Source organism: Leuciscus leuciscus, assembly GCF_965113295.1.
Source record: "Leuciscus leuciscus genome assembly, contig: HAP1_SCAFFOLD_515, whole genome shotgun sequence".
NCBI lineage: Eukaryota > Metazoa > Chordata > Actinopteri > Cypriniformes > Leuciscidae > Leuciscus > Leuciscus leuciscus.
This window is the reverse complement of record NW_028118224.1, coordinates 2501-27461: the sequence shown is the minus strand read 5'-3', so window position 1 is coordinate 27461 and position 24961 is coordinate 2501. Positions and strand designations below refer to the sequence as shown.

Sequence of the window (24961 nt, the reverse complement as noted above, 5' to 3'; positions counted from 1 at the left end):
CTGAACACTTCCATTCAGCGAAGACTCGACTGATGATGATGATGATGATGATGAGTTTCTGCGCGCAGGTTTGAAGAGAATCTTGACATGTTTATAGTTGTTCAGTGAACTGAAGGAAACTCAACTGAGGGTTGTTCGTAACACACCTGGAATGTACCTGTGTAGAGTGTGTGTTAATCAGGAGCACCATTACGAGACGTTACTGGCCCACAGGAGAGGAGATCATGTGACGTACATTCAGGTACAACCCGAGACCCTTCAGTCTTCAGCTTTTCTCCCCATCACGTGTTTTAGTAATCACCCTAAACTATCACTCGAAAGATTAAACGCTCAAAACACTTTGAAATTGCGATACTACTTTAAAACCTTCCGGCTGGCTCCTCCCCCTAGTGGGCGGAGTCGTGTTTTAGCACTCCCCTAGTGGGTGGAGTCATGTTTTACCACTCCCCCTAGTCATGTTTTACCGGTTTACCAGTCCCCTAGTGGGCGGAGTCATGTTTGACCGGTTTACCACTCCCCTAGTGGGCGGAGTCATGTTTTACCACTCCCCTAGTGGGTGGAGTCATGTTTTACCACTCCCCCTAGTCATGTTTTACCGGTTTACCACTCCCCCTAGTGGGTGGAGTCATGTTTCACCACTCCTCCTAGTGGGTGGAGTCATGTTTTACCACTCCCCATAGTGGGTGGAGTCATGTTTTACCACTCCCCCTAGTCATGTTTTACCGGTTTACCAGTCCCCTAGTGGGCGGAGTCATGTTTGACCGGTTTACCACTCCCCTAATGTGTGGAGTCATGTTTTACCACTCCCCCTAGTAGGCGGAGTCATGTTTGCACTATTTTATAATCAAACTTGACAAAAACACATTGTTAGAAAGACTCCATGTTCTGTATTTGGCATCTGTTTGTAATAGAATTGATATCAATTTATGACAGGAGAACGCATAAAAAAAAACTTAAAAAAATTGATATTAACTTTGCAAATTCGGAACACAACTTGGCTAGACATATGGCTTTGATTTTAAACTAATTTTACAATATAATGTTTTTATAAATACTACAGTACATTTGCTTTACTGTAAACTTAAACCTTTTTCACTTCTGTAATCTGAGTGTCTTCTTTTAAAAAGAGACCAACCTTATTTTAAGTTTTTTAAAGGATTTGTTCACTTAAGAATAAAAATTTCCTGACAATTTACTCTCCCCCCCACGTCATCCAAGATGTCCATGTCTTTCTTTCTTCAGCTGAAAAGAAATCAAGGTTTTTAAGGAAAACATTCCAGGATTTTGGAATGTAAATTGTCAGGAAATTTTAATTCTGATGTGAACTACTCCTTTAAATGATAGTGCATTTTCATGTCTACGCTCAAAAAGGGGGGGTGACAGATGCCGAGTTAAAACACCTCTACGCCTGTCATTTGCTGTGTGTGATCCGCTGGAGGCACGTCTGTCTGAACGCCTGTGTGTCTCTCATCTCCAGCACACAGTCTCTCACGAGCTCGGCGAACAGCGAAGGCCAGATCTTCTGTAGGGTTTCTCCCTTCACACTGTGACTCGAGGCCCGGTGGATCAGACCTCGCAGATACTGATGAACCATCGCGGAGCGCCGAGAGACATCGCCCTCCTCCTGAAACGCAGAGAACACGTCATTAAAAACACTTTTGCATTACAAAAGTTATTTCCCTTTAAAGGTGCAGGGTGTAAGTTTTAGCACATCTAGTGGTGAGGTTGTGAATTACAGCCAACAGAAGTTACGGTGGCCGACAGGAAGTGATGTCGTCGTCTGAGACAGCAGAGAGTCGCCAGTTAAACAATGAGGTTTCTTTACAAAGATAAATTAAGAAATTAGGTTTACTTAATTATTCAGTAAAACGACGTTATTGTAACTTGTTCATCATAGTGTCAGTGTTTTATTCGCTGACTTTAGCTGAAGCTTCTTATCATGAAGAATGACACAGTGACGAAACGCGTTTGTCCGCTCAGGGCCACTGTAGAAACATGTTGATGTAAGCGGACCCGCGGTGTGTGTAGAGAGAAATGACTCATTCTAAGCTAATAAACACATAGCGGTTCATTATGGAAGGTCTTTATACACCACTGAAAACATAGTTATGTATATGATATTGCATTTCTGTCAGCAGATCCTCCTAAATATTACACAATGCACCTTTAAGAAATACACAATTTAATACACATTAATTCACTCATATTTCTCCCATAACACAGTTAATTTCATCATAATGTTTCCTTCTACAAATATTTCAATAAAGTCGTCTTCTTTGTCACTCATTAAAAAATATTCACATAATAACTTGACTGTTGTTTCCATTTTGCTTTTAAACAAGCTCCATACATCAGCTCTCCTTTCTTCGTATTTTCCTTATCAATTGTTATCAATAAATTGAAAAAAAAATCACATTACAATCTTTACTATCAAAACCAAATGAAATATTTTTTTCCCAAGTATTTTGTGTAATGTTCGTATCATATTTTTCTTTCAGCATAGATTTTACAATGTTTTACAATGTTGGCCTCACCTCAGGGCCGTCGGATATTTAAATTAAAAAATATATATAATTAAAAAAAAATTATATATATATTGTTATTATTTATATATATATATATATATATATATATATATTTTTTTTTTTCACTGTTGGTCTCACCTCAGGGCCATCGGACACTCGGCTGGGGTAGTTGAAGAGCGCTCGGCTCAGACCGTCTCCCGCATGTTTGCCGTTGTCCTTCAGTTCCTCTGGACTCTGACCGATTCTCCGACCGCGACCGTCCAGCAGGAACTGCAGCTGACGCTTCCTACACACACACACACACACACACACACACACACACGAGTGGCGGGAACAATACGTGTTTTGAATGATCAGTAGGAGTATAGTTTTACTTAGGAAGTCCATGCTGAAATAAAATAAATATAAATAAATAAATAAAATATATATAAAATCTAAAATATATATATAAAATAAAAAAATACAATTAGTTAAATACAATAAGTGCATGCTGAAAAAAAAAAAAAAATTATATATTAAAAAAATACAAATAATTATATATATATATATATATATATATATATATATATATATATACACTAAAATAAAAATAAATAAATTTTAAAACGTCATTATTCATTCAATTTCATTCAATTCAAATTCATTCAATTTCCATGACTTTTCCAGGGGCCAGTTATTCTGGCTATCACCAGACCAAGCTCAATCTTTTAAGATTGAACATTAGTCTGGGGAGTGCTCTGTATTTTATACTGCACATGAGGCGTGATCAATGGGCATAGTTCAAATGACTCTGTATGTAATTGGATAGTCCTTCAACCAATCAAACCAATGATCCGGGTGACGTACTTTGCAGAGCAATGCGAAAACTGGCAATGGAATCGAGCGATTTTTGCAGGTTGTGCAAAAAAACACATGAAAGTTAGTGGTATTTACACCCACTTGAGCGATTTGTTTGCTAAAAAGAAAACACTGAGCATCGTCGAGAGGTTAAAAGGAATTGTACAGAGCTGTAATGGCTCTGGAATTGGATTGGATTAATCCCGCCAATAGTGCGCCAAGTGGATAAGCCAGTTTGTGATTGGTTCCCGCAAATTTGTAAACGAAGCAGCAGAGATGAATGCATTCGCATAAGTTTAAAATTTAAAATGAGGCCTCCATATATATTCCGGTTTACCATAACTGTGAGAATCCTGGTTCTTCAAAAACAACAACAGTTGTTGAGGTGGTGAATTAAAATAAGAAAAAAAAAATTGAAAGTGAAAGTGAAAAAAATCACTTTAAGAGGTTATCTGATCTAGGACCTTCTGAGTCTGGACTGGACTGGTTCTGCAGTGCTGGCGTGTCTCAGGTGCTCAAGGGAGCAGCAGACGGCTGAAAAGAATTTGCTGAACAGCACAAGAAGAAGCTGTTGAATACTGTAAGTCCTGGAGTGCTCAAATAATCCTGGACAGGTACACACACTCACACAGCACTTGAAGGATGGCAGCTGCCTTGTACATGCACTGGCCTGCCACACACACACAGGTTTTTCACAAGCAGTTCACCCTTCAAAATAAAGTCTTTACATTTCTTACACACAACAACCAGTTTGGTTTCAGAAGCGTAAATACACTGAGACGGCCCTGCTCTCGGTTATTGAAGACTCAAGAGCAGCTTCCAAATCCTCAGTTCTTATCCTGCGGGATCTCCTGCGTTTGACACAGTTCACCACCAGATCCTCCTGCCCTCATGATGAAGGGCATCTCAGGAACAACACTCCAGTGGTTCAGGTCTTCCCTCTCAGCAGGTCCTTCAGGGTGTCGTGGAGGGGTGAGGTGTCTAAGACCCAACATCTAGCTACTGGAGTGCCTCAAGGCTCAGTGCTGAGACCGCTTCTCTTCTCCATCTACATGTCATCACTAGTGTCTGTCATTCAGAAATATGTTTTTTCCCCATCACTGTTATCATCTAGCTACTGGAGTGCCTCAGGGCTCAGTGCTGGGACCGCTTCTCTTCTCCATCTACATGTCATCACTAGTGTCTGTCAATCAGAAATATGTTTTTTCCCCATCATTGTTATCATCTAGCTACTGGAGTGCCTCAGGGCTCAGTGCTGGGACCGCTTCTCTTCTCCATCTACATGTCATCACTAGTGTCTGTCATTCAGAAATATGTTTTTTCCCCATCACTGTTATCATCTAGCTACTGGAGTGCCTCAGGGCTCAGTGCTGGGACCGCTTCTCTTCTCCATCTACATGTCATCACTAGTGTCTGTCATTCAGAAATATGTTTTTTCCCCATCATTGTTATCATCTAGCTACTGAAGTGCCTCAGGGCTCAGTGCTGGGACCGCTTCTCTTCTCCATCTACATGTCATCACTAGTGTCTGTCATTCAGAAATATGTTTTTTCCCCATCACTGTTATCATCTAGCTACTGGAGTGCCTCAGGGCTCAGTGCTGGGACCGCTTCTCTTCTCCATCTACATGTCATCACTAGTGTCTGTCGTTCAGAAATATGTTTTTTCCCCATCACTGTTATCATCTAGCTACTGGAGTGCCTCAGGGCTCAGTGCTGGGACCGCTTCTCTTCTCCATCTACATGTCATCACTAGTGTCTGTCATTCAGAAATATGTTTTTTCCCCATCATTGTTATCATCTAGCTACTGGAGTGCCTCAGGGCTCAGTGCTGGGACCGCTTCTCTTCTCCATCTACATGTCATCACTAGTGTCTGTCATTCAGAAATATGTTTTTTCCCCATCACTGTTATCATCTAGCTACTGGAGTGCCTCAGGGCTCAGTGCTGGGACCGCTTCTCTTCTCCATCTACATGTCATCACTAGTGTCTGTCATTCAGAAATATGTTTTTCCCCCATCACTGTTATCACCTAGCTACTGGAGTGCCTCAGGGCTCAGTGCTGGGACTGCTTCTCTTCTCCATCTACATGTCATCACTAGTGTCTGTCATTCAGAAATATGTTTTTTCCCCATCATTGTTATCATCTAGCTACTGGAGTGCCTCAGGGCTCAGTGCTGGGACCGCTTCTCTTCTCCATCTACATGTCATCACTAGTGTCTGTCATTCAGAAATATGTTTTTTCCCCATCACTGTTATCATCTAGCTACTGGAGTGCCTCAGAGCTCAGTGCTGGGACCGCTTCTCTTCTCCATCTACATGTCATCACTAGTGTCTGTCATTCAGAAATATTTTTTTTCCCCATCATTGTTATCATCTAGCTACTGGAGTGCCTCAGGGCTCAGTGCTGGGACCGCTTCTCTTCTCCATCTACATGTCATCACTAGTGTCTGTCATTCAGAAAAATGTTTTTTCCCATCACTGTTATCATCTAGCTACTGAAGTGCCTCAGGGCTCAGTGCTGGGACCGCTTCTCTTCTCCATCTACATGTCATCACTAGTGTCTGTCATTCAGAAATATGTTTTTTCCCATCACTGTTATCATCTAGCTACTGAAGTGCCTCAAGGCTCAGTGCTGGGACCGCTTCTCTTCTCCATCTACATGCCATCACTAGGATCTGACATTCAGAAATATGGTTTTTCCCATCACTGTTATCATCTAGCTACTGGAGTGCCTCAAGGCTCAGTGCTGGGACCGCTTCTCTTCTACATCTACATGTCATCACTGGGATCTGTCATTCAGAAATATGGTTTATCCCATCACTGTTACACTGACAACACACAACTCTACCTCTCATTCCAGCCTGACTGACATTTCTTGCTGGATGAAGGACCATCTCAACTCAACCTTGTGAAGACAGAACTGCTCGTGTTCTCGGACAACCCAAAATTTCATCACAACTTTTCAGCTAGGTTTGTCAGCCATAACTCCATCCAGGACAGCCAGGAACCTTGGAGATGTGATTGATGATCAGTTGAATTTCACAGACCACATTCCTAGAACTGCTCGTTCCTGCAGATTTGCCTTACACAACATTAGGAGGATAAGGCCCATCCTATCGGAGCTACACAACTCCTAGTCCAAGCTCTTGTTCTATCCAGACGGGACTATTGTAATGCTCTCTCCTTCCAGCATTACTGTCAAACCTCTGCAACTGAACCAGATGCTGCAGCAAGAGTGTGTTTATCGAGCAGAAGAGACACACGTCAGTCTCCTCATAAACCTGCACTGGCTGCCAATCAGATTCAAGGCACTGATGTTCTCCTACAGATCAAACACTGGCTCTGCTCCCTTATACCTAAACTCACTACTTCAGATCTACAGACAAACCAAAATGCATTCAGACACCTTCAACATTTCTCACATTATCACAGTTTATTCGCTATCATTTAGAAAATGGTAATTTTTGGTTTGACTTTATGTGTCTCCAGAAGCTCTATGTGTTCTGCAGGTGAACGGCTTCTTGTGTTGCATCATCCCAAAGAGACACAGAATCACTTTCACGTATAAAGCTCTCTAGAAATAAAGCTGTCACACACCTGGACTCCTCCAGCAGCAGAAGCAAGCGACAGCGTGGCGTTTCAGTCGCAGCGACGTGACCAAGAGCCCCAAACATCAACTCGGAGGCCGTGATGTCATTCATAGTCACCTGAAACACAGATATATCATCACACAAACACACACACACACTCATCATACACAGCAGTGAGTGACGCTGGCGGAGTTGCTCGGACCTCCGTGCCGTTGATCCTCTGCAGGTTGAGATGCTGAAGTCTGTAGATGAGGAAAGATCTCCAGAGCGTCAGTCGCACCACAGGATTGCCCTCCGGATGGACGGTGATCTGATCGAGACGCCGGATCTGAGCCAGAGCCGACAGCTGAGGAAGATGTGTGATGCTTGTCTCCATGAACATCAGGTGCTGTGGCGGAAACACCATCATTACAGGTGCATGTTAAAGAGGTCAAGACAGCAAAACCAAAATATCCTTGATATTTAGACATTTAAAGGTGCAAGGTGTGATTTGTAGCGGCATCTAGTGGTGAGGTTGTGAACTGCAACCAACAGAAGTTACGGTGGCCGACAGGAAGTGATGTCATCGTCTGAGACAGCAGAGAGTAGCCAGTTAAACAATGAGGTTTCTTTACAAAGATAAATGAAGAAATTAGATTTACTTAATTATTCAGCAAAAAGATGTTATTGCGAATATTATTGTTACTTGTTCATCATTGTGTCAGTGTTTTATTCACTGACTTTAGCTGAAGCTTCTTATCATGAGGAACAACATAGTGACGAAACGCATTTGTCCGCTCAGGGCCACTGTAGAAACATGTGGATGTAAGCGGACCCACGGTGTGTGTAGAGAGAAATGCCTCATTCTAAGCTAATAAACACATAACGGTTCATTATGGAAGGTCTTTATACAACACTGAAAACATAGTTATGTTTATGATATTGCATTTCTGTCAGCAGATCCTCCTAAATATTACACAATGCACCTTTAAGAGGTTTCTCTACTATAAAATCATACTGGAAGTTTCACACCTCAAAGTTTCAGTTTAAAGAAGCCATATTATGCTTTAAGTCTTGATGTAGTTTTCAGGCTCTACTAGAACAGGTTTTCCTGCTTGAATGTTGATTATTTTCCTCATATTCTCCATTGTTGCGGCTCCTCTCTTCCCAGTCTGTCAGTAACGCTCTTTTTACTTCCTGTCTCTATGAAGCCCCTCCTTCTGAAAAGCACACTGTGCTCTGATTGGTCCGCTGGAGCAGTGTGTTGTGATTGGTCGAGCGCGTTTGTGAAATGTCCCACCCCTTACCATAACCACCAGTTTCAACACACTACTAACTAACTCAAATTGGCCCGCCCCTTTATTCCACCGTTCAGAGTTCAGAAACACTGACACTGATATAGAGAAGAACTGGAGCTTTTTCATGCTCAAACTGCAACATTACACACTGAAGAGATGAAGATGGAGGATAAAAAAAGCATTAAAGTTCCTCTTTAAAATACGAGTTTTTGTTTCCCACCCTTCTGAAACGCCAGGATTTCAGCTAATTTGTGACGTGGTAATTGTCCTGTACACACCCCATAACATGCATATGTAAATCTACACCTCCAAAAACTGTGCATATCTATCTAAAGAACAAAAATTTACAAATGCATGACTGAACACAAACGTTTTGCGAGAGAGTGCAAAGTTTCTTGGGGAAAAGCAAAAAAGTTTGAATGAAATGAGATGGGAAGAAAATTTATATTTCAATGCAATTTTGCGTTTCCCCAAGAAACTTTGTGCTCGTTTACAAAAGCACTGAAATATAGTTTTTGCTCCCACATCATGTTATTTCCATCACATTGTGCGAGCGAATGCAAAGTTTCTCGGGGAAATGCAAAAGTTTAAATGAAATGATATTTCAATGATTTTGCATTCCCAGAAAATTTTGATTAAACCGCTCAATTCATAGGGATTATTTCTACGATCTCTTTATGAACTTTTTGAAGCGTCAAAGAAGTGGTAGTTGAGTAGCTGTCAACGGAAGGACAGAAATGTCTCAGATTTCATCAAAGAGATATGAGTTTGTGTTCTGAAGATGAAAGAATGTCTTACAGGTTTGGAACGATTAATAAACATATTTGGGTGAACTATCCCTTTAATGATTCTCAACATGCTGCATTTCATGACCCGTTTGAAATATACAGTCAAACCAAAATTTATTCAGACACCTTCAACATTTCTCACATTATCACAGTTTATTTGCTATATTTTAGAAAATGGTACTAAAATATGAGCAGAACTCAGTTGATATTTGACTGGTTTTGTCCGTCCTTCTGTTAGACTGTCTCACACATGAATTATGTTGAATATCTGTCAGCTGTTAAATTTAACTACACAATTAGATAATACCAGTTTAGCTCAACCAATCACCAAGCAATACTTCATTTTGTTCTGTCTGTGTGTAAAAAGAGCATTAGCAATTAAAGACAACACACTTCAGCAAAACATGATCAGCTCAAAGTGTCCCAATCATTTCTGGTCCCAAATGTCACTGGTAGTCGCTTTATGAAGAGTTTCTGGGTGTAATATGTCACAGTTTACTTTATTCTGCTCTCCTCACTTACATAAATGAACTATAGTGTCCTGATCACACTAGTGGAAAAAATATCCGTGTCTGAATAATTTTAGCTTTGACTGTATCTATAAGAGTCTGATCCTCACCGTGAGGTTTGGGAACTTGAGGCGGATGCGCAGGAATGTGGGGATGATGGAGTCGAAGTGTATGTATCTGAAGGAGACGGTGGTGACGCTCGAGGCCGTCTGGATCCCCCAGCATCGGTCCAGCGTCTCCAGGGCCCCGGGGCCGAACAAGCGCAGTGTCTCGCCCTCCAGCTCCGCCAGGTGACGCTCAGACATCGACAGGCTCTGAACGCCGGGACCGTCCTGAAACCTGGAGACACACACAGAACATCATCATGCAAGAGTTTCGGTGCCTGTGATGACCGAGAGTCTCCGGCCTTGTCCACACTTAGTGTACGTTTACACGACAACAATACGGTTAAAACAGAGAAGTTTTTCCTTTGAGTTTTCCACGTACAGACGACACCATTGTCAAAACCATCCCCATTCACACGGATCCGCGAACACGACTAAAACCGTTGTATTCTGCTGCCAGGCCAGTAGATGGCGATGAAACACTATAGACTGAACACGTAATACGTATGTGCATGACGTCATCGTCTTCAGAGATTCACGTTTTTCCGTTGTTTACACGGAGAATGCTTTGAAAAACGTGCACTTTGAAACCCGCTTTCAAAACTTTGCGTTTTCAGGCCCAAAACGCAGTTTTCGTGTAAACAAACGGCCAAAACACATAAAAGTTTTTACGTTTTTAGTTGAAAACGGTGTCGTGTAAACATTTATTAATGAAAATAAAGCTTTTTGAAATCGCTCTCCAAAGTGGATAAACAGTCATTAGTCTAAAGTTTAGTCATGTGACGCATGTTTTACCAATAGATATTCATGTTTATATCAGTATTGTGCCTTATATGTGCGATTCACTTTCACACTGTTCCTAAAATATGTTACTTTGCACACTCTTAATATCACAATCCTGCAAATATGACAGAAAATGTACTCGTATTTGCTGTTCTGTGGTAAAACATGAGAGCGTTTTAGAGTTTTAGACCAAACATATAATGGTGAGTGAGTGCGACATGAATGATGAGATATTATGCTAAATAAAATGATCCTGTCAGACCTCGAGACACACACAGAAAATCATCATGCAAGAGTGTTTCGTCCCATTTCATCTCCCTGAGTCTCCGGCTCCTGTAACACAGGACTGTGCGAATGATTTAAATGCTCCTGGCAAACATGTTAGGACAGAGTCTCTTCTCAGAGGAATATTTGGACTGTGTTCACACTTGGCATGAAGAGATCGACAGCAGCGACTGTCTGTGCTCCAGACCTGATCAACTGAACCTCTCGAAACACAGATCAAACCATAATAATAACAGTAAATTATGCATAATTACATGCAACTAACCCTCAACCAAACCCTAATCCTACATTAACCCTATAGTAAGTACATGTAGTTGCTTAACATTCCTCAGTACTTAAATGTATAATTACACTGTAAAAACGACACCTTAAAATAAAGTGTAACCAAAAACATTAACGCTGTACTGAAGCCCAGTTTAGTTAATCATAATTAGAGCGATTTGGTTGAGAGATTTAATTTTGAGAGGTTAATTCAGAGGGAAATAATGAGTTTTTAACTAGCAGCTCTTGATGTGATTCACGCTTTAATTCTCTGCCCACATCCAGCCTGAAAACACTCAGACATCAGACGCTGATAGATCTGCTCTCCTGCTCATCCCTCACTCGCTCTATTCCTCAACACACACTGTTCATGTGATGGATTGAACTGAGCCGGCAAGAATCAGAGAATCACTGCATCACTGAGAGAATATTAGCATAATATTAATATTAGAGTGAGTGAGTGAGTGACTTTGTGTGTGTGTGTGTGAGTGCGTGAGTGAGCGTGTGTGTGTGTGTGTGTGTGTGTGAGTGAGTCATCACTGAGGGAGGCACTGCAGCAAAAAAAAACAAAAAAAAAGTAAATATAAAAAAAAAAGTAAATAAAACACTTACTAATAATTCATTCAATCATACATTTGTCAAATTAAAATAAATATTTTTAAAAGAAAAGGACAAAAGGACAAAAATGGAGGTGAAATGTCAGTTCTGACAGTGTGACGCATGTCACTGCATTAAACACGTGTTTGTGATGTTCTGACACTGTGATGTGTGTGTGTGTGTGTGTGAGGATGTACCTGGAGTCTCTGGGGCTGTTTGGGCGACTGGCAGGTCGTAACCCTCCAGCTGAGAGTGTGAGGGGACTCAAGCGCCTGAGACAGAGAATCACAGCAGTCAGACAGGTCACACACACTCAGACACGTCACACACACACTCAGACTCAGACACTAAGAGACTCAGACACTCAGAGACTCAGACACAGATGCTCAGAGACTCAGACACTCAGAGACTAAGAGACTCAGAGACTCAGAGACTCAAGACACTCAAGACACTCAGACACTTAGACTCAGATGCTCAGAGACTCAGACTCAGACACTTAGACTCAGACACTCAGAGACTCAGACACTCAGACACAGACACTTAGACTCAGACGCTCAGAGACTCAGACACTCAGAGACTAAGACACTCAGAGACTAAGACACTCAGACGCTAAGAGACTCAGACACTCAGAGACTAAGACACTCAGACACTCAGAGACTCAGACACTCAGACACTCAGAGACTCAGACGCTAAGAGAATCAGACACTCAGAGACTCAGACGCTAAGAGAATCAGACACTCAGAGACTCAGACACTCAGAGACTCAGACACTCAGAGACTCAGACGCTAAGAGAATCAGACACTCAGAGACTCAGAGACTAAGACACTCAGACGCTCAGACTAATGGCGCTTTTCCACTACACAGTACCAGCTCGCCTCGGCTCGGCTCGACTCGCCTTTGTTTGGTTTTCCACTGTGTAAAAGTTGTACCTGTACCTGCTTCCAGGTACTTTTTTTCAGGCGATACTAAAATGTGACGAGAAAACACGGCAGACTGCTGATTGGTCAGAGAGAATCGTCACTATTCACTGCGTCATAATTGCACGCGCCAGACGTGTATCAGTATCCTGAATAAAAAACAACAAAAACAAAAACATCCAAAAACAGCATACACTCGATTTCCTCCATTCTCCTGTGTGTGTGGGTAGCGGGTGTGTGTCGCATGGAAGATTAAGTCACGGCAGTTTCCTGCGGTGTCGCTATGACGACCAGGTACTATTGTGGAGGTACTATCTGCAATGGAAAACAGAGTGAAAAGCGAGCCGAGGCGAGGCGAGTCGAGTTGAGCTGGTACTGGTAATGGAAAAGCGCCATAAGACACTCAGACACTCAGACACTCAGACTCAGACACTCACTCAGACACTCACTCAGACACTCACTCAGACTCAGACACTCAGAGACTAACTCAGACACTCAGAGACTCAGACACTTAGACTCAGACGCTCAGAGACTCAGACTCAGACACTTAGAGACTAAGAGACTCAGACACTCACTCAGACACTCAGACTCAGACACTCAGAGACTCAGGCACTCAGAGACTCAGACACTTAGACTCAGACGCTCAGAGACTCAGAGACTCACACACTCAGAGACTCACTCAGACAGTCACTCAGACACTCACTCAGACACTCACTCAGACACTCACTCAGACACTCACTCAGACACTCACTCAGACACTCACTCACTCAGACACTCACTCACTCAGACACTCACTCACTCAGACACTCACTCACTCACTCACTCACTCAGACACTCACTCAGACGCTCAGAGACTCAGACGCTCAGAGACTCAGACGCTCAAAGACTCAGACGCTCAAAGACTCAGACGCTCAAAGACTCAGACGCTCAGAGACTCAGATGCTCAGAGACTCAGAAACTCAGAGACTCAGAGACTCAGACACTCACTCACTCAGACACTCAACTCAGACACTCACTCAGACACTCACTCAGACGCTCACTCACTCAGACGCTCGCTCACTCAGACGCTCGCTCACTCAGACGCTCGCTCACTCAGACGCTCACTCACTCAGACGCTCGCTCACTCAGACGCTCGCTCACTCAGACGCTCGCTCACTCAGACGCTCACTCAGACGCTCACTCAGACGCTCACTCAGACGCTCACTCAGACGCTCACTCAGACGCTCACTCAGACACTCACTCAGACACTCACTCAGACACTCACTCAGACACTCACTCACTCAGACACTCACTCACTCAGACACTCACTCAGACACTCAGACACTCACTCACTCACTCACTCAGACACTCACTCAGACACTCAGACACTCACTCAGACACTCACTCACTCAGACACTCACTCACTCACTCAGACACTCACTCACTCAGACACTCACTCAGACACTCACTCACTCAGACACTCACTCACTCACTCAGACACTCACTCAAAACACTCACTCACTCACTCACTCACTCAGACACTCACTCACTCAGACACTCACTCACTCAGACACTCACTCCCTCAGACACTCCCTCAGACACTCACTCAGACACTCACTCAAGACACTCACTCACTCAGACACTCACTCACTCAAGACACTCACTCACTCAGACACTCACTCACTCAAGACACTCACTCACTCAGACACTCAGACACTCAGAGACTCAGACTCAGAGACTCAGACGCTCAGAGACTCAGACGCTCAGAGACTCAGACACTCAATCACTCAGACACTCACTCAAGACACTCACTCACTCACTCAGACACTCACTCACTCAGACACTCACTCACTCACTCAGACACTCACTCACTCACTCACTCAGACACTCACTCACTCAGACACTCACTCACTCAGACACTCACTCACTCAGACACTCAGAGACTCAGACGCTCAGAGACTCAGACACTCACTCAGACACTCACTCACTCAGACACTCACTCACTCAGACACTCACTCACTCACTCAGACACTCACTCACTCACTCAGACACTCACTCACTCAGACACTCACTCACTCAGACACTCACTCACTCACTCACTCACTCAGACACTCACTCACTCACTCAGACACTCACTCACTCAGACACTCACTCACTCACTCACTCACTCAGACACTCACTCACTCAGACACTCACTCACTCAGACACTCACTCACTCAGACACTCACTCACTCAGACACTCAGAGACTCACACTCAGAGACTCACACTCAGAGGCTCAGACTCAGACGCTCAGAGACTCAGACGCTCAGACTCAGAGGCTCAGACTCAGACGCTCAGAGACTCAGACGCTCAGAGACTCAGACGCTCAGAGACTCAGACGCTCAGAGACTCAGACGCTCAGAGACTCAGACGCTCAGAGACTCAGACGTTCAGAGACTCAGACGCTCAGAGACTCAGACGCTCAGAGACTCAGACGCTCAGAGACTCACTCAAACACTCAGAGACTCACTCAAACACTCAGAGACTCAGACACTCAGACTCAGAGACTCAGAGACTCAGACACTCAGAGACACTGACTCAGACACGCACTCAGACACTCAGAGACTCAGACTCAGACACCACGACACTCAGAGACTCAGAGAAACTGACTCAGACACACGCACTCAGACACTACGACACTCAGAGACTCAGACACTCAGAGACTCAGACACTCAGAGACTCAGAGACTCAGAGACTCAGAGACTCAGACACTCAGAGACTCAGACACTCAGAGACTCAGACACTCAGAGACTCAGACACTCAGAGACTCAGACACTCAGAGACTCAGAGACTCAGACACTCAGACACTCAGAGACTCAGAGACTCAGACACTCAGACACTCAGACACTCAGAGACTCAGACACTCAGACACTCAGAGACTCAGAGACTCAGACACTCAGAGACTCAGACACTCAGAGACTCAGAGACTGGGACACTCAGAGACTGGGACACTCAGAGACTGGGACACTCAGAGACTGGGACACTCAGAGACTCAGAGACTCAGAGACTCAGAGACACTGACTCCGACACTGACTCAGACACACGCACTCACACACACAGACACCTGGGCTCATCCGGCGAGGTCTCCTGAGCGTTCCCATTAGTCTGCGCAGGGCTGTGGGCGGGGCTATTGTCTGGACTGACGTCTTCCTTTGAGCCGTTCTGCGCAGGAATCTCGAGGCTCGAGGCTTTAAGCCCCTCCCACTGCTGAGACTCGTTCTGTTTAAGCCCCTCCCACTGATGCGCTTTAAGCCCCTCCCACTCATGCGCTGCATTCTGGATCGCCAGTCGACGCCTTTCCTGGGACCAAAGAAACCATTAGATCCTTCAATGGTTCCTGTGTGAAACTACAGCTGCGGTTCTATGACCAATACTTGTACAGTTTCAATGTCATTATTTTCTCATATGCATTACAGTAAATGAGAATTCAGGGTCTTAATGGACCAAATAATGTCAGTGGTCAGTTTTGCTGAGATTCACTTTTATGGAGTCAGATCTACTTGCTATAAAAAATAGAAAATTAAAGACATTTACAATCTAAAAAAAAATAAAAAAATAAATTTGACCTCTTAACATTAAAAATATAAACATACATTTTAAAATGTATAATAAATTGTAAAAATGTATAATTATTAAAAAAGGACAAATTAAAATAAATAATTAATAACTTTAAATGCATAATAAAAATGATAAATTACTCAAAATTAAAAAACAATTTTATTATATAAATAAATAAAAAGGTGAAATTAAAATAATTAATTAATAAAAAATATAAGAAAAATTAAGAAAATTAAGAATCTAAAAATTAAGAAAAATTAAGATTCTAAAAAAGATCATGTATACTAACTAAAATGAAATAATAAAAATGTAAATGTAGAGTGAATAAATGTAAGTAAAACATTAAAAAAGGAAAATTTTAAATAAATAATGACTAAATTAAAAATATAAATAATATAATTAAAATCTAAAAATTACTTTACACTTACTACAATGAATTAAATTATAAAATGTAATCAAACTATTTAAAAGATTCAAGTCAAAATAAAACACTAATTAAATCATAAATAATAATATAATAAAAATGTCAAATTAATATAAAAGATTTTTAATAAAAATAAAACAATCCAAATTAAACACTTACTAAAATGTAATTAAAATAAATAAATAATTTTAAATATTCTATTTGTTGACCTGCATTGTCGTGATCATTAACTGACATTAGAGAACAGATCTGATGAGAATCATTCATCTTGAGTGTCTCTGAACTGTTATATATTCATAATTACGGCCTTGTGAGACTGAGATCAGTAACATTCTGGAGAAAAGGTTTTATGTTGCTTGACCTCCAGCTGCTCCTACAGATCAAAGATTGAACCCTGGGACTGAATGTGTGTCACAGATGCTGAGAATCGCTGTCATCCAGAAGCATGTGATCACTGTGTGTCAGAACAAACTCCATGTGTGACTCTGTGTGAGCGACCTCTGAGAGAGAGAGTGTGTGTACAGGAAGAAAACACACTGCAAAAGTGATTCTCTCACTCAGTGTTTCTCTCGTTTTCCAAATATCTAAACATTCTTAAATCAAGACACAGAAGCAAAATTATCTCGTTTTCTGAGAAATTAAGTGAGTTTGTGGTTAAAACAAGAACCAGTGTCTGTCGTCGGGGTCAGGAAGTTTGTTTTCCCTCTGAATTCAGTAGTTTGTTGTGTGTGTGTCGGGCTGAAGTGTGTGTTTGTACCTTGTGCGCAGCCAGTTTGTGACTCTCTTTCTTCTTCTCATCCTCCTTTCGTGCCGAAACACTCGCCGAGCGTCTCTCCTCCTCCTGCAGAACACCAGCAAACCGTCAGGACGCAATTAACACACACACACACACACACACACACACACACACACACACACACACACACCTCCAAAACTGTAGCAATGATAATTCTCTGTGATCCACACACACACACACACACACACACACACACACACACACGTGTGTGTGTGTGTGTGTGTGTGTGTGTGTGTGTGTGTGTGTGTGGATCACAGAGGATTATTTTCAGATGATGTGCCGGCCCAGCTGTTTTCTTCCCAGCATGCATTGCTGCAGTTTTGGAGGCTGGTACCGTAGCGTTTGGAGAGAGATGGAGATCAGGGGTTTCAAACATGATCTACACATCAAACACTTCAAAGGCATCTTACACACAATTAATACACTGAAAAATGTATATTATAAATCTATTAACTTACATAATTATAAGTTATATCTACTCACTATAGGAATGTAACGTTAAATATATGATTTAGTTATTTTTTTAATTTAATTTAAATATAATTTTTATTTATTTATATTAATTGACAAGCTTATTTATTTTAATTTGGTGTAATCTATATATGAACAACTACCTAATTTTTATTTTAATCCCATTTATTATTAACTTATCTAGTTTATTCTCTTTTACATAAAATAAATTAATTATAGAAATTATACAGCTCTATTAGTAACTCCACAACAACTCAAACTAATCATAATCACAAATCATAGAAAATATCGAAACGTAAGCCCCCACTATCATAACATCATGTTATTTTAAATATAAAAAATGAAACGGCATCACAACAGAAACATTCTCCATTACACTCATCGTCAGAACCCATGGAATTAATTGTTGATGTATTTCTCATTGAAGCAGAACCCATCAAACAGCTCGTCCCTGCTTTTAATTAGTTTAGGCCTTTAGTTTGCATCACATCTGTGACACACTTGATCAGAACAGGGTTAAACGGGTCGTGATCGGCAGAACAGGGTTAAACGGGTCATGATTGGCCCAGACTCACCGTGACACGCTTCATGTCGAGCAGCTGAAGGTGTGGCGAGCAGCAGCGGAGGAGTGTGTGTCTGTAGCATGACTCCAGCGCCACGGGATTCCCATCGACGCTCAGCTCACTCAGAGAGCGGCAGTCCCACAGACAGGCCAGCGCATCCAAACTACACACACACACACACACACACACACACACACACACGACACTAACGTCAACATCACACAGCATTCTCCAATAGTTCTGATTTCAAACAGGAAGAGAGAATCGTTAACTGTCGTGTTGCTTCCCTTCGTGTGGAAGCCCATTTTTACCATGGAATTAAACAAGAACATCGCTAATTTTTAATCACAAAAACATTCCGTGACCCAGGCAGATCCTTTCCTCCATAAAACAGCTGCCCCTTAAAACACATATAAACTGAGAAATTGGAGGGAAAAAGGGAAGAATTGCGAGAGATAAAGTCAGAATAGTGAGAAAATCAGAATTGCGAGATATAAAGTCAGAATTGCGAGAGATAAACTCAGAATTGCGAGAAAGTCAGAATTGCGAGATATAAACTCAGAATTGCGAGATATAAACTCAGAATTGCAAGAAAGTCAGAATTGCGAGAAAATCTGAATTGCGAGATATAAACTCAGAATTGCGAGAGATAAACTCAGAATTGCAAGAAAGTCAGAATTGCGAGAGATAAACTCAGAATTGCAAGAAAGTCAGAATTGCGAGATATAAACTCAGAATTGCGAGATATAAACTCAGAATTGCGAGATATAAACTCAGAATTGCGAGATAGAAACTCAGAATTGCGAGAAAGTCAGAATTGTGAGAAAGTCAGAATTGCGAGAAAATCAGAATTGCGAGAGATAATCTCAGAATTGCGAGAGATAAACTCAGAATTGTGAGAGATAAACTCAGAATTGCGAGAAAGTCAGAATTGCGAGATATAAACTCAGAATTGCGAGATATAAACTCAGAATTGCAAGAAAGTCAGAATTGCGAGAAAATCTGAATTGCGAGATATAAACTCAGAATTGCGAGAGATAAACTCAGAATTGCAAGAAAGTCAGAATTGCGAGAGATAAACTCAGAATTGCAAGAAAGTCAGAATTGCGAGATATAAACTCAGAATTGCGAGATATAAACTCAGAATTGCGAGATATAAACTCAGAATTGCGAGAAAGTCAGAATTGTGAGAAAGTCAGAATTGCGAGAAAATCAGAATTGCGAGAGATAATCTCAGAATTGCGAGAGATAAACTCAGAATTGTGAGAGATAAACTCAGAATTGCGATAAAGTCAGAACTGCGAGAAAATCAGAATTGCGAGATATAAACTCAGAATTGCGAGAAAGTCAGAATTGCGAGATATAAAGTCAGAATTGCGAGATATAAAGTCAGAATTGCGAGAGATAAACTCAGAATTGCGAGAAAGTCAGAATTGCGAGATATAAAATCAGAATTGCGAGAAAGTCAGAATTGCGAGATATAAACTCAGAATTGCGAGATATAAACTCAGAATTGCGAGAAAGTCAGAATTGCGAGATATAAACTCAAACTTGCGAGATATAAACTCAGAATTGCGAGAGATAAACTCAGAATTGCGAGAGATAAACTCAGAATTGCGAGATATAAACTCAGAATTGCGAGAAAGTCAGAATTGCGAGATATAAACTCAGAATTGCGAGATATAAACTCAGAATTCCGAGACATAAACTCAGAATTGCGAGATATAAACTCAGAATTGCGAGATATAAACTCAGAATTCCGAGACATAAACTCAGAATTGCAAGAAAGTCAGAATTGTGATATAAACTCAGAATTGCGAGAAAGTCAGAATTGTGAGAAAGTCAGAATTGCGAGAGATAAATTCAGAATTGCGAGAGATAAACTCAGAATTGCGAGTTATAAACTCAGAATTGCGAGAAAGTCAGAATTGCGAGAGATAAACTCAGAATTGCGAGAAAGTCAGAATTGCGAGAGATAAACTCAGAATTGCGAGAAAAAGTCGTAATTGCAAGATATAAATTAATTGCGAGAAAAAGTCAGAATTGCTTTTATATTTTTTTATTTCATGGCTGAATGAATAAATAAATTTGTCTCAATTTTATATAGACATTGAGTGACCCCTGACCTTCAGTTAGCCCCGCCCACAGACCCTCACACACACACACACACACACACGCACAGGGCTCTGGATGCAGCGGTATGACACAGCAGTAATGAGGAAAAACACGCCGTAACGCTCGTTCCGTCACACTGCATCAACGCCATACATGCGCTCACGCCCTTAGCAACCGCACAACTCCCACCATGACAACACATAAAAAACGAATTACTGAACCATGTTCCCATGGTTACAGACACACTGGATGACAGTCTAAATGCTTCCGCCCGTGTGTGTGTGTGTGTGTGTGTGTGTGTGTGTGTGTGTGTGTGTGTGTGTGTGTGTGTGTGTGTGTGTGCTGCAGGACGAGGGCACGACACATCCTCAGACAGGACGGGGTTAGACACGCTAATGCTAATCTTACCTGCTGATGCTGTTAGCGCTGAGAAACAGACGCTGCAGACGAGGAAGATGCTGCACATCCGTCTACAGACAAACAGAGAGAGAGAGAGAGAGAGAAGTGATGCAGCATCCCTCAGTCACCGACACACACACACACACACACCGCTGCGGCGGAACACTGACAGGAGGGGCAGTCGAAGAGCAGGACGACTGCGGGGGAGGGGAGTGTGTGTGTGTGTAGAGAGAGATGCTCAAATTCAGCACACACACACACACACACACACACACACAGGAAGTGATCGACAGCAAAAACAGTCAGTCATTGTTTTCAGCTGAAGGCTTTTCAAACTAAATCAATATGTGGTTGCTAGGGTGTGGAGAATGGTTGCTAAGATGTTTTTAAGGGGTTGCTGAAAAGCTAATAATTAATTATGTCCAAACAATGAAAAATGTAAATAAATTATTTTAAAATGAAACCCGTACTGAAATAAACTGAACCATGAAAATGTAAAAGCAGAATTTTTTTTTTTTAGCAAATTATTTATTTATTTAGCGACATGTCATAGAGACAGAGCGACACGCGTCATAATCTAAAAGCCACGCCCACTGGGGGGGGGGGGGGGGGATCTCCATTGACTGTCTCCGTGAACATGTCTTGCTCTCCAGCTGATGCACGACTCCACCAATCACAGACAGAAGATCATCATCAATCACAGACACACTAGCAACCACCAACAATAACCTAGCAACCATATATCAAAGTGCAAAAAACAGTGAGAATAGTTGCAGCACCGTTGGACAGTTGTTGGAGATCATCAGCTATTTGTGTAGTTTCATAAATGACTTTATTGAAGTCATACTGAGATAGGTTTTAATATTTCAATCATTTAACATCACATTCACATTCACATTCTGTTTAAGTGCAGTAAGTGTATTTAAATGTTATTTATTTATTTTAAACGTGTATGATTAACTCACCACGTGTGCGATGGCGTTGTGTCGCAGGTTCAGCTCGCTCAGACTCCTCAAGCCCTGCAGGTTCTCCACGCGAGCGATGCGGTTCCCCGACAGATTCAGCACACGAAGCTTTGACAAACCAGACACGTTTTCAATCTGAGAGATCTGAGGAGAGACAGAGGAACTGAAGTCACGCAGGACTCAATGTTGGAGAGTTGCACCATTAAACTTTTCATGAAACTAAATGTTGAAGGATCAGGAACAACAGCTGGAGTTAAACTACAGATTGACTGAATTACATCAATTAGACCATGTTTTACAGGACAGACTTCAATCCTTAAGACATTAATGATCTTTCCATTTAAGAGAAAGAATATTATATTAATAAATGACTTGTTATTGACTCTTTAAAGGAACACTCCACCGTTTTTTGAAATATGGCTTATTCACCGTCTTTCCTACAGTTAGATAGGTGGGCAAATGCATTTTTTTCTCAGTGCATGCATTGTTTTAGTTTGACAGGGTCAGCGCTAGCTTAGCTTAGCACAATTAATGGAATCCTTTGCTGCCAGCTAGCATGTCCTGAGTAAAAGTGATCCAAAAAAAACAAAAAAACACTTAATTACTTCTTGTGGCCTGCGTATTCCCAACGAGTACAAATAGCGATGCAGATTAACACTAGGCGATTTCCTAGGCAGATATTGACATGGGACTATATTAGGGGGAAGCACAGGCGAAGCACTGCTACTTGGGAGCAGAGATATCACGCAACACATGAAATCCCACAACTTCCGTCAACATATTGGCGTGCAACTCGTTGTGAATACGCAGGCCACAAGAAGTAATTAGGTGGGTTTTTTGTTGTTTTTTTAATCACTTTTACTCAGGACATGCTAGCTGGCAACAAAGGATTCCATTCATTGTGCTAAGCTAAGCTAGCGGTTAGGTTCAACACAATTTGTGTTCATGAATTTAAAGGCTTGTTGAATGTAAACGCCAGAATATGAGACTGCATTTTTTCCCCTTTGAATTATTATTATTTATTTTTTCTGCTACAGAATACCAAAATATAAAAGGTAGTTGCAACATTTTATCTCACAATTTTGATGTTTCCCTTTAGATTTTACAATTTGTTGTTTTTTCCGCCACATAATTGTCACTTTCATTGCGTTTGGTTTTCATTTTCAAGGACTTTTAGTTCACATCCTGTTTCCTTTTTCCTTATTTTCCCGCCATCATTAGTTTCCATGGTTATTCATTAATCAGTTCACCTGTTTGTATTAAACCAAATTAAATACAGTTATTTACTAACTAGATAGCAGTAACTAAGCCTGTAGTGTGGACTGTACATTCTAATCTACGCTGGTTCATCAGTATCAGACTTTACATGAGCGTGTTTGATGCATCAACATCAGACTGACATGAGCCTGTAAACGAAAGCACAAAGAAACCAGTGACAGAGTTTGTACGGTTACAGTGAAATAAAACACATAGTTTCAAAAAGAAACTTTGAGCCATTAATGGTTGCTCTTTAAAAGCAGCGAGGTGCTGAATCCCACATGTCCAACAGCTCAACATACACAACCAAACTAGCACTTAACGAGATTAAAATAGACTGACGCAGGAAATAATTAAAAGACTGATGCTGATCCACCTTAAACCCCTGGATCTCATGATGTATTACTCACAGCAGTGAGGGGGCGGAGCTACTTATGCACAGCATGATCAAACCACTAATCAACCAATCAGCATCCGCCTCCACTATCACAGCGCAAACAGAACGACGACAAGGTTTAAAATCAGCAGAAACTGAAAGAATAGAGTACAGGACTGCAGTTTATTAATGAGGTGTGATGCTTTGATGTCAACATGCAGAAATAGATGCTGACTGGAATGTGATCGTAGGAAATAGTTGATTTGACATATTTAATGGGATATACAGTATAATGCCTTAAGACCAGTGTTGGGGAACGTTACTTTGAAAAGTAATGCATTACAATATTGCGTTACTCCCTTTAAAAGTAACTAATTGCATTACTTAGTTATTTTTTTTACACCTGGGCTGAGCTTGTTTTTATATAATAAAAAAAGTTTTATTTTTGGGCAAATGTAAAGACCCTTTCACACTAAAAGTGAAATAATAATCCTCAGGCTGAAGGAAATGCAGATTCACGCGTGTACAGTAGAGGTAGAGTACAGTAGAGGTAGAGTACAGTAGGGGTAGCGTAGAAGTAGAGTACAGTAGTGTACAGTAGAGGTAGAGTACAGTAGAGTACAGTAGAGGTAGAGTACAGTAGAGTACAGTAGAGGTAGAGTACAGTAGAGTACAGTAGAGGTAGAGTACAGTATAGGTGGTGTACAGTGGAGATGGAGTACAGTAGAGTACAGTAGAGGTAGAGTACAGTAGAGGCAGTGTACAGTAGAGTACAGTAGAGGTAGAGTACAGTAGAGTACAGTAGAGGTAGAGTACAGTAGGGGTAGCGTAGAAGTAGAGCACAGTAGTGTACAGTAGAGGTAGAGTACAGTAGAGGTAGAGTACAGTATAGGTGGTGTACAGTGGAGATGGAGTACAGTAGAGTACAGTAGAGGTAGAGTACAGTAGAGGCAGTGTACAGTTGAGGTAGTGTACAGTAGAGGTAGAGTACAGTAGAGGCGGTGTATAGTAGAGGTAGAGTAAGTAGAGGTAGTGTACAGTAGAGGTAGTGTACAGTAGAGGTGGTGTACAGTAGAGGTAGTGTACAGTAGAGGTAGAGTACAGTAGAGGTAGAGGTAGAGTACAGTAGAGGTAGTGTACAGTAGAGGTAGAGTACAGTAGAGCACAGTAGAGGTAGAGTACAGTAGTGTGCCGTAGAGGTAGAGTACAGTGGAGTACAGTAGTGTACAGTATAGGCAGAGTACAGTAGTGTGCAGTAGAGGTAGAGTACAGTAGAGTACAGTAGAGGCAGAGTACAGCAGTGTACAGTAGAGGTAGAGTACAGTAGAGTACAGTGGAGTACAGTAGTGTACAGTATAGGCAGAGTACAGTAGTGTACCGTAGAGGTAGAGAACAGTAGTGTGCAGTGGAGGTAGAGTACAGTAGTGTGCAGTAGAGGTAGAGTACAGTAGTGTGCAGTAGAGGTAGAGTACAGTAGAGTACAGTGGAGTACAGTAGCGTACAGTATAGGCAGCGTACAGTAGTGTACAGTAGAGGTAGAGTAC

At 41.6% G+C, this 24961-nt stretch overlaps 1 protein-coding gene across 1 annotated transcript in view; it reads right to left on the bottom strand.

Moving 5' to 3' along the window:
* Nucleotides 1-862: 862 nt before the first annotated feature.
* The window catches only part of LOC309491746 (leucine-rich repeat-containing protein 49-like), a gene marked incomplete at its 5' end in the record, with an annotated part of 25374 nt that continues 1275 nt past the window's right edge, over nt 863-24961 (bottom strand). The window contains 11 exons of the mRNA XM_082190777.1: nt 863-1624; nt 2664-2811; nt 6961-7070; nt 7156-7341; nt 9638-9866; nt 11755-11829; nt 15558-15793; nt 17233-17316; nt 18318-18468; nt 20829-20890; nt 21785-21928. Coding sequence (XP_082046903.1) covers nt 1412-1624; nt 2664-2811; nt 6961-7070; nt 7156-7341; nt 9638-9866; nt 11755-11829; nt 15558-15793; nt 17233-17316; nt 18318-18468; nt 20829-20890; nt 21785-21928 — 1638 coding nt within the window. The remainder of the gene's footprint in view (nt 1625-2663; nt 2812-6960; nt 7071-7155; nt 7342-9637; nt 9867-11754; nt 11830-15557; nt 15794-17232; nt 17317-18317; nt 18469-20828; nt 20891-21784; nt 21929-24961) is intronic.